This window comes from Dipodomys spectabilis, unplaced genomic scaffold (genome assembly GCF_019054845.1).
Source record: "Dipodomys spectabilis isolate Male_0828 unplaced genomic scaffold, ASM1905484v1 ptg000179l, whole genome shotgun sequence".
In the NCBI taxonomy this organism is placed as follows: domain Eukaryota; kingdom Metazoa; phylum Chordata; class Mammalia; order Rodentia; family Heteromyidae; genus Dipodomys; species Dipodomys spectabilis.
Genome location: NW_024870856.1, coordinates 10,855,294 through 10,865,514, shown reverse-complemented (window position 1 = coordinate 10,865,514; position 10,221 = coordinate 10,855,294). Strand labels below are relative to the sequence as shown.

Below are 10,221 nucleotides of genomic sequence, written 5' to 3'. Positions count from 1 at the left end.
GGCCCCGGTCCAAGTGTTCACGGGTGGACGTGCGCGTAGGGCCCGGACCCTTCCCGCTTCCCCGGGGCCCCCGACCCGCCACCCGTCGGAGGGGTCGCCGAGTCAGAATGTGGGCGCAGAAAAAGGGCGCCGGGTGTCCTTCCTGTCCATGTCCGGGAAGGCCCCGAGGAGAGGCCTACGTCTGTGCCCAGCCCCGGGGCGCGCGGACGCCCGGTGCATTTTGTTTTTAAAAAAGGGAGGACGGCCCCCGGACGCCCCGCGGGGCGTCGGACCGCGGGGCGCCGGGGCGCGCGGCGGGGCCGGCGGGGAACGGTGCGCGGCCGCGCGCCCGCCGCGGGAGGAGGCGGCCGGGCCGGCGCGGGGCACCACGTGCTCGGCGGCAGGGGCGGGCGCGGCCGCGAGGGCGGGCGGAGCGGGGGGCGGCGGGGGGCGGGCGGGGCGGGGCCTGCGCTCGAGGGGATGCCAATCAAAGCGTCCGCTTCAAATTGTGTCCGAGAGCCCCGCCGCCGAGCGGAGCGCGGCCGCCGCAGTCGGCGCGCGAACGCGGAGCCGGGCGCAGCCGGGAAGCCGGGGCGCCAGGGAGCTCCGGGCCGAGGAGCAGCGCCCGCCCCCCGCCCCCGGGCCGGCTGAGCGCGCCCGGTGCGCCCCGCGCGGCGAACCCGCCGCTCCCCCGCCGTCGCCGCCGCGTCCGCGGCCATGTCCTTCCCGCAGCTCGGCTACCCGCAGTACCTGAGCGCCGCCGGGCCCGGCGCCTACGGCGGCGAGCGCCCCGGGGTGCTGGCCGCGGCCGCCGCCGCGGCGGCCGCCGCCTCGTCGGGCCGGCCCGGGGCGGCGGAGCTGGGCGCGGGCGCGGGCGCGGCCGCCGTCAGCTCGGTGCTGGGCATGTACGCCGCGGCCGGGCCGTACGCGGGCGCGCCCGGCTACAGCGCCTTCCTGCCCTACGCCGCCGACCTCAGCCTCTTCTCGCAGATGGTGAGTGCGCGGGGCCGCCCCGGAGCTGGCGGGTCCCGCGGGGCGCTCTGGGCCGCGGCTGCCGGGGCCGGGGGGGGGGGGGTCCGAGGGCGGGAGGGGGCGGGGGTCCGCCGGGCCGGCCGTCTCGGCCCTGGGAGGGACGCGATCGGCCCCGGGCCGGGGCTCTTGGGCGAGGGCGGCCCGGGGCGCGCGGGCCCGGGCGCCCCGCGCATTAGAGCAGGGCTCCCCCACCCCTTTCCGGCCCGCGGGCCCCGCTCGCTCGGTCTCGGCGGCTTTTTTTTTTTTTTGGTAAAAAAAACAGCCACCACACAAACCCCAAAGCGGAGCCTGGAAGAGTCGGTTTTCTGTCTTTGGCAGAATCGGGATAGTTGCGTCGGAGTGTGCCGGAGGGGATTCTTTAAAGCCTGGAAGGATCCGTGCAAGTAGCCCCGGCCGTGGACGCCCGGCGGAGCGGAGGGGCTCTCCACGGTGTGTGTGACGGTCTGGGGTTCAGAACGTCCCGTGGCGCTGACACCGGGGTCGGGGACGCGGCGCAACTGCACTTTTGTAACTTGCCCAAGTTTTCGTTCGCGGTGACCCCGAAAGAGAAGCGCTTCTCTGCCCAGATGGCATCATGGTGGATTCGGGGAAACCTGCGTCCCCGGGCTGCACACTCCCGCCGTCGGGTGCCGGCCTCGGCGGCTGTCAGAGGGAGGGACGGGGGCTGCAGACTTCCTTCTCGGCGCGGGCCCCGGCCTGTCCGCCTGTCCAAACCATCCATTTTCCGTGCGCCGACTGCCATGTCGGGGCGTGAACTTCGGGCTGTTGGTGAATTGCGGGGGGAGGGGGACGCTGGGACGGGGTGCAGCCCCGGGGTGCAGCCAGCGCCCCCCTAAACCCCGGGCGCCCGTCTGGAGCGCGCGATTCCGGGGCTTCTGAATGCTCGCGGCCCGGGAAGAGGCCGGGCCTCTCCCCGACGCTTCTCAGACTGCGCCGCCGGAGGAGAGAGGCAGGCCGGTCCCCGTCACTTTTTTTTCTTCTAGTTTTGCCAGAAAGCCAGTTTCTCTGGAATCCCGCCTCAGCTGCCTTCCAGGGCACTGACTACCCAGAAAGATCGGTTCCCATTTTGTTCTGGCCCCGGAATGCCCGAGAGGAGAGACTGATAAGGAGTCCCTTCCAAAGGAATTCCCCGCAGACACAAAGCTGGAATGTCTTCTTTACAATCGCAGCAACAAAACAATCTTAATAATAATTTGAAAAGCGCCGAGTACGTTTTGCAAAGAGAAGTAAAAACGAATTCTGGTCACGGGGACTTCTGTGCGGCCTCCCTCACCCGACTAAGCAGTCGGGGACGCGGGGGACTTACAACTTTCCCAGAGTCCCGAGCCCCCACTGCGAACACAACACAATTCTTGTTAAGTGGAGGACGGATTTTTCACAGAAATTTTGAATGCAGATGTTAGCCATTTGGGAATGCCGAATTTGTGTTTGTGGGGGAGGGAGAGAGATCAGCACAGGATGAGGTGGGGAAGGTGATCTTTAAAAAAATATTCTAAGGCTATATTTAAAAATATTTTTAACTGAAGGGAAAATGTAAAAACTTTTTTCCCTAAGCTGTTTGTGCCCCCCCCCCCCCAGGTTTCCTACCAATTCTCGGAAAGTAAAACTAAATTCAAAACTCCATTCTAGGCCTAAGTTTCCAAGCCTTGATGACTGGGTATTTGGAAGTCAAAAGATAAAATTGTAAGCGAGCGTCTGTCTGGGCAATTTATGGTAATAATGAGGCCTAATGAGGTTGTTAGAAAGATAAAATGTTATTTACCAAAAAACCTGATGGGATAATTTGACTTGCTGTGTTTTACTACTGATGATAAAAAGAATATTGATTGCAAATAAATCATCGCCTCTAAATGCCTGCAAACAGTTTGTGTTTGCTCTCTCCAGATCAAAGTCAAACTTAAAGAGATAAGGAGAAGAGAGAGGCCCAGGAAACTGAACCAACTCCCTCCTTGCAGCCAGCTGCTTGGAGGCCTGGTGTTAATATTTTACCGGATAAGCCCTTTTGTATTTTAAAAAAACAAACGGTGTTTTTGTTGTTGTTGGTGGTGATGGCCAGGATTAAAATTTTAAATTACCTGTCACCATTACAGACCTTGGAGTGCGGGCAAACCATTCTTTGCAGATTGATTTGGAAGAATTCGTTCCTTTTAAATTGCTGGTGGAATTAGATCCCCAGAAAGCAGGCTGGTTTATTTTGGTTGACCCCCTTCTGGGCGGAAGGGGTGGAGTGCCTGCGTTCTGGGTTCTGCTTGTTTGGAAACTGTGTCTTCAGCCCGGTTCAGAGGTTTTCCCCTCTAGCTATCCTGAGACAAACGTGGAAATCCGCTCGTGTGAGCTCTAGCGGTGGTGTCGCAGGGGCTTAGGGAGATGGCGTGGGAGTGGAGAAGCACAGATTCCGTGCCTTTTTGCAAAAGGCCTGCTTCTAGAAGTTTCTCTACAGTGAACAGAACTGATTTCCGCAATGAGTGGAAGCCGGTCCCGGGCTCACTTTGGCTCTGACAGCCCCTCTCCCTGTACTAGGGGGTCCTCTGGGTTGGGGTCATGTCGGCCCAGCAGAAGCCTGGGGGTGTCCGGTGAGCGGGTGCCAGGGAGGCTCTGGAGCATCTCCCCCCTCCCCCCTCTCCAAGTTTGCGGAACTCACTCTCGCTCTCTTTCTCTCTTTGCTTCCTCCTCCCTCCCTCGCGCTCCGCGGCCTCTCAGGGCTCGCAGTATGAACTGAAGGATAACCCCGGGGCGCACCCGGCCACCTTCGCGGCCCACACGGCGCCGGCCTATTACCCCTACGGCCAGTTCCAATATGGGGACCCTGGGCGACCCAAGAACGCCACGCGCGAGAGCACCAGCACACTGAAGGCCTGGCTGAATGAGCACCGCAAGAACCCCTACCCCACCAAGGGCGAGAAGATCATGCTGGCCATCATCACCAAGATGACCCTCACGCAGGTCTCCACCTGGTTCGCCAACGCGCGCCGGCGCCTCAAGAAGGAGAACAAGGTGACCTGGGGTGCGCGCAGCAAGGACCCGGAGGACGGCGCCCTCTTCGGCAGCGACACGGAAGGCGACCCCGAAAAGGCCGAGGACGACGAGGAGATCGACCTGGAGAGCATCGACATCGACAAGATCGACGAGCACGACGGCGACCAGAGCAACGAGGACGAGGAGGACAAGACGGAAGCGCCGCCGCGAGCGCCCGCCGCCCCCGCCCCCGCCGCGCCTGCCCGGGACCGCGGCTCCCCCCTGGCCGCCGCCGACCTGCTCGCGCCCGAAGACTCGCCCCTGGGCTTGGCCAAGGAGACCCCGGACCCGAGCAGCACACGCCTGCTGAGCCCCAGCGGAGCCGCGACCGGCGGCCTGCAGGGCGCACCGAACAGCAAACCGAAGATCTGGTCGCTGGCCGAGACCGCCACGAGCCCCGATGGCGCGCCCAAGGCGTCCCCGCCGCCGCCCGCAGGCCACCCCGGCACGCACGGGCCCGCCGCGGGCGCCCCGCTGCAGCACCCCGCCTTCCTGCCCAGCCACGGACTGTACACCTGCCACATCGGCAAATTCTCCAACTGGACCAGCGGCGCCTTCCTGGCGCAGGGGTCGCTGCTGAACATGCGCTCCTTCCTGGGCGTCGGCGCGCCCCACGCCGCGCCCCACGGGCCACACCTGTCCGCGCCACCGCCCGCACAGCCGCCGGTCGCCGTGGCCGCAGGGGCGCTGCACGTGGACAAGGCCTCAGCCCGAGGCAGCCCCGCGCTTCCAGGTACCGCGCCAACTCGCTGGGAATGGAGCCCGGGGACCGTGGCCGGGGTGGCGGGATGTGCCCAGCCGAGCTGAAGCCCTGGGGCCTGGAGAGCTGCGCTCCGCCCCCGGGCCTGTCTTGGGGGGAAGCCTGGCTCTGGCTGGCATACTTGGGCGGCTGGGGGGGAGAGCGGGTGGGCAGCGGGCACGATCCTTCCCATCAGTCCCTCCCTAACCCTCTGCTTCGTCCACTCCCTAGCAGAGCGAGACCTCGTCCCCACGCCAGACTCGCCGGCCCAGCAGCTAAAATCGCCCTTCCAGCCGGTACGCGACAAGTGAGTGTCGGAGGCTTTCCGGGAGGGTCAGGGGTGGAGGTCGGGGGCGCCCTGGCCGGGCCTCACCGTCTTTTCAGGCTGAGTGAGACCCGGAGGAGTGAATTTCTCCCGAGCCGGGAGCCCCGCGGGCCGCGCCCCTAGGCGCGGCGGGGCAGCAGGGTCCCAGCGCCCGTCGGCCCCCTGACCCGTCTCCCGCCTCCCCGTCTCCCCCGCAGCTCGCTGGCTCCACAGGAGGGAACGCCGCGGATCCTAGCCGCCCTCCCGTCCGCCTGATGCAGGGTCTCCGTTTGCTTTTGCGAGGGGTGGGGGGAGGCGTTGGGGAGGGAGGGGTGCGGGAGGAATGGAGACAGGTATTTCAGACTGGTGTACAGGACAAGGACGACGACGACGACTACGGCGGCGGCGGCGTGAAGGACTCAGCATCGCTTTCTGCAGACGGGCTCCTCACCCGGCCCGCGCGCGCGGCCCGGCCTCTGCCCGCGGCTCCGGCCCGCGGCGGGCACCACGCTCCGGTAAATGCCCTCACGTGCTTGTGTCTTCTCCTTTTTTCTTTTTCCTTTCTGTATATAGTGATTTCAGATTGTAAATAGCGCGTCAGCGAACTTGTCTAAATCATATATTTTTGTCTAATAAACTAAATGAAATGCCCAGTGCTCCTCTGCTGCTGTGCATGCTGAACTCGGACCCTGGTAACCCGGGCCGGGGGCTGGAGGGAGGGAGGGGGTAAGAGGAGGTAGGGGGAGGTAGAGAGAGAGGGGGGGAGGAGAGGGAGAGAGAAGAGAGGGAGAGGAGAGATAGAGAGAAGAGAGGGAGGGAGGGGGTAGAGGGAGGGGGGAGAGGGGGAGGGGGAGAGGGGGAGCAGCCCTGGCCAGCCTTCTCCCGCGGCCGTTGTGGGGAGCGTTCCCACCCAGGGAGCCGAAGTCTTTTGGTTGTGATTGTTTTTGTTGAATTTGTTACATTGTTCCCGTGCCATTTATTATTGACAGCCGAATTCTTTCTAACTGCGCACTCAAGTTATTTATCTGGAGCAGGCTTTTCTTTGGGAGTAAATGAATCTAGTTTTAGGCAGTTTACAAAACGATGCTTTAAAGTGGATAAAAATGGGGGTTGGGGAAGAGTTTGCAACCACGCTCCCAAGGGAGAACTTGTGAAGCCCGTTCCTCACTGGTGGGCTGCGCTACGTGAAGCCCGCTCCCCACTCCGGGCCCGAGCGGGGCATTTCGGCCTAGGGTTGACTTCGTGGAAATACTGCAGTATGGACTATTGCTTTAGGTGTATTTTTTAGTCACTTAAGAAGTTGGGAGGAACTAGAACTCCCTTTAGCTTCTCACGAGATGGGAAGCGGGGCCCCGGGAAGTTTTCGGCGCGCTCAGCGAGGGGGCAGTGTCTGCCACGGGCGGTGAGAGGGGAGAATCGGCTTTGGGGTGCCTAAGACCCCGGTGCGTCCTCTGCTGTGGGGCTTGGGGAGCACACGGAGCGGGCCACAATCAATCACCCGAAGGGCGAAGCCGGGCGAGGGCCGAGGCATCGGGAGGCGTTGGGGCACGAAGCGCAGGGCGGCGCGGTGGGGCGGCAGGGGCGGCTGGAGGCGGCGGGCAGGTCGCGCCGGGGTGCACGCGGGGCAGGGCGCCCTGACGCCGGGAGCGGGTGCGCACGGTGCCCGAGGAGCCCGGGCTCCGGGGACACAGACGATCATGGAATTCGTAACAACTACGAAAGCAGACATGAAAAGACTGCTCTTGAGTATTCGGGCTGAAAAATCCCGCGTCCTGGGAAGGCACACTTCCGAGTCTCCCTCCCGGAGCTCGCCGGTCCCCGCCGCGCCCAGGCTGTCTTCCGCCTTCCCGGCGGGTTGAGACCCAAATGCTCCGGTGATTTCATCCGCCGCGCGGCTGCTGGGTCTTGGGAAAGTCGTGGCCCCGGTGCCTTTGCCAGCCGAGAAAGAAGAGAAGCGGGGAGGGGGGTGTGGAGGGAAGGGGGAGGAAAGCCGCGCTAGAGCCGCCCTGCCCCTCGCGCGCCCCCTCCTCGAGGCTGGGTCCTCTGCCTGCCTGCGGGGTGGAGCAAGAGCGGCGGAGTGCGCGCGGAGGGGCGCGGTGGGTAATTGGGTGGATGGGGCCGCGAGGGACCGGGCCGCGCGGACCGAGTGGGCCGCAGGCTCGGCCGGCTCGCGGCGGACCAGTTTCTCGGTCGGAATGGACGTGCTCGAGGCGCCCTCTATGGTCCGAAAGCAGAATGGGGTCTGATCCGTCCTGCGTGGCTTCCGTGGCGCGCGGGCCAAGTCTGGGAGTGCGGCGCCTCGTGATTCCTCGGGCCGGAGCCTCGGCTGGCGGTTGCGGGGCTAGCTTGGTGCTCACGGGTAGCCCGCTTAGTCCGGCTGTTCGGGCGGGGACGGGGTGCCGGTCGGGGGCGAGGCTAGTCTTCTGGGGCTTGGGGGAAGAGAGTATCCAGAGCCCTGCGGTGGTGCGTTGTTAGAAGGTCGGCGGGATCGCTGTCAGTCCTCAGCCGCAAACCCTCCGGTGTGGCCACAGCCCCACCTCTCTGTTCTGAAGGTCCCGAGTGTGGCCTCTGCCCACCTTACCTACACGGGGCAAATGCGCCTAGCACTCCGGTCCGGGTTGCACCTAGAAAGCGCCTTGATCAGCCATGTCCTCCCCTGAAATGAAGCTCGGTATCTCCAGCCGCACAGGCTGCTCAGGAAGCCCTTCTGAGCAGCTGCAGGGAGCAGTGGGTATGTAGGTTACTTAAAAAATCAGTTTCTCTGCTGTAATTGGATGGTCCCAGATGGTGTCTGCTGCCTGCACCCCGAAACTTCCATTCTGGAGTGTGTGTGTGTGTGGGGGGGGGTGTACAAGCTCATCATAGGGCTTGAACTCTGGACCTGAGCTTGTTTTCCCCTCAAGGCCAGCACTCTACTACCACTTGAATCCCAGCTCCATTTCTGGCTTATTTGGTGCCCAACTTGGTTTCAAACCAGGATCCTCAAATCTCAGCCTCCTGAGTAGTTAGGATTACAGTCTGAACCAATGGGTGCCTGGCATATTTCGTATTTATCTTTAATTTTTTTCTACAGATGAAAGTGGAGGGCCTGGCGACAGTGGCTAGGCCATCACCCAGACAGGAGCTCAGGCCCAGGGATTGGTGGTCTAGGCATGGTGAGCCGATGGTGATGTTCAGATCAGGTGTTCACTGTACACAGTTAGAGCACAAGCCTCTTGATTATGTTTCTCCGGTGAAAAGATAGAAATGAATTTTCAGTCAAGGTTTAAAAACTGTTTGCAGCGCTTGGTTGCAGCTTTGGCTGTCGATGTCAGTGTCTGGAGACTGGGCTGTGCACCCATTGCATCTCTCCACAGACGCCTCCAACACCAAAGCAGTTGGTCCTGGGGAAGACTTGAGCTGTTGGAATGAAGCGCTTACCCACCCCTCCACACCTGGCTTGGGGGGGTGCTGCAGCCGACCCCTAGCTGGGTCTCTGCTCCCATCCTGGCCAGGCCTGAGGGTGATTGCCTGGAGACTCCCCCCTCCCGTCCTCCCTCCTTCCCTAGATCAATTATATTCACCAGCACATTTATCTCTCCTACAATATGGAGAATTCATATTCATATCTCGGTTTTCGTGGTCTGACACTGATTAATGTAATATGCGCCTTGGCTCCGAGGGGCGAGAGGCGCACCTCCAGATGAATCATGCCGGGCGAACTTGGAGTTGTCCTTCAGAGAGCGGGAGCTGAGGGGAGGGAAGGGGGGAGGGAGGGGCCGTCTGGGTCGCTGCGGCACCCCAGGGTGCTCAGGGCGGGTTCGGAATGTCGGGGAGCAGCCCCCACTCCCCGGCTCTGTTTCAACACTGGGCTGCGCAGTTCAGTTCGGGGCTCAGCCCTTTCTCCCTCCCCGTTCCTGGCTGCCCGCTGTCCCCCAGGCTCCAGAGCAGAAACTGCGTTTTGTGGGAACCGACTCGAACCCACAAAATCTGCTTCTGAAACAGACAGGATCCTAGAAGATCCGAAAGTGGGGGACAAGCCAGAAGGGGATCCCGACTTTGAGGAGCCACGGCAGCCCGGGCGAGCCCCCTGTGCCGAGGGGCTCTCTGGGTGGGCGGGGGTGTGTTCTGGAGCCTCTCCGACACCAGCACGGAGGCCATCCACAGGGGCTACCGCTGAACCGAGGCCTGGGCCGGTCCGCCGGGCAGCAGCCTCCAAGCCCCCCCTCCCCGCGCTCCCCCGCGCCCCCCCGCGGCCCCACACCCCGCGCTCCCCCGCGCCCCGCGGAGCAGGCGCTCTCATTATGGCTCCAAAGACCATCCAGCTGCCGGGCGGCCTTGGCACTCCGCCGCCGGGGCTGGACAGGGCAAGGCCGCAGGCCAGGGACGGGCAGCGCCAGGAGCACTGAGCTCGGCCCCACTCTTTCCCGAGCCTATGAAAATGTTTTAATCCATTTGCCAGTTGGACACAGAGGGGTTTCTTTCTTTTTTTAACCGAAGAGATCGTATTATACACCAAGAGATTCTCCTTCGTGTCTAAACTACCCTGGAATGTCGTTTTAATATTGACTTTCGGTGGAGCAGTCCTGGAGGAAAGGATCTGAAGCTCGGGAGCTGACCTGGGGTCTCCCCTGGGAGGAGGCCCCGTGGGAAGCCCCAAACCCCAGCATTGCCCAAGAAGAGGGGTGGCCAAAGAGAGTCCCCCAGGGGGGTGAGGGAGGCTAGCTGTAGACTCGGGGTTTCACTTTTTCCCAGTTTCCTGCCTCTACCCACCCCTGGCCCTCGGAAGCCATATCTACCCCAGGGTAGTGTTTTTGACCAAGGGACAGCAGCTCAGCAGTCACTTGGTGGCCCAAGTGGTAGCCCTTTCTGCCAACGGTGTGGATTCTGAGGATGCTTAAGGTGTCTGACCTTAATCATTTTGTCTGGCTTCCTGGGCATGATGGCTTGGGGGAGGGCACGTGGCTGGGGGATGGGGACCCTGTGGCTGGGCTGCAGCTAGGGGCAGGGCAGGGCAGGGCAGGGAAGATCTGCCTGGCCCTGGCACGCGAACCCTTGGGCCCATGGCAGAAAGTCCTGAAGGCCTTTTGTTATTATACAAATTATCATTTTGATCCTCTGCAGAGGAGAAGAAGGCATCTTGATTTCTCCCAACGGATCTATAAGAGGTGGT

The 10,221-nt window shown here is 62.7% G+C and overlaps 1 protein-coding gene across 1 annotated transcript; it reads left to right on the top strand.

Annotated features, from left to right (window-relative positions):
• The first annotated feature begins 696 nt into the window (after positions 1-696).
• Positions 697-5,718, top strand: Irx1 (iroquois homeobox 1). Its single transcript, XM_042695208.1, has 4 exons — positions 697-972; positions 3,712-4,759; positions 5,000-5,072; positions 5,288-5,718. Exons 1-4 carry the CDS (start codon positions 697-699, stop codon positions 5,343-5,345), a joined length of 1,455 nt encoding a protein of 484 aa, XP_042551142.1. The 3' UTR covers positions 5,346-5,718.
• The last annotated feature ends 4,503 nt before the right edge of the window (positions 5,719-10,221 follow it).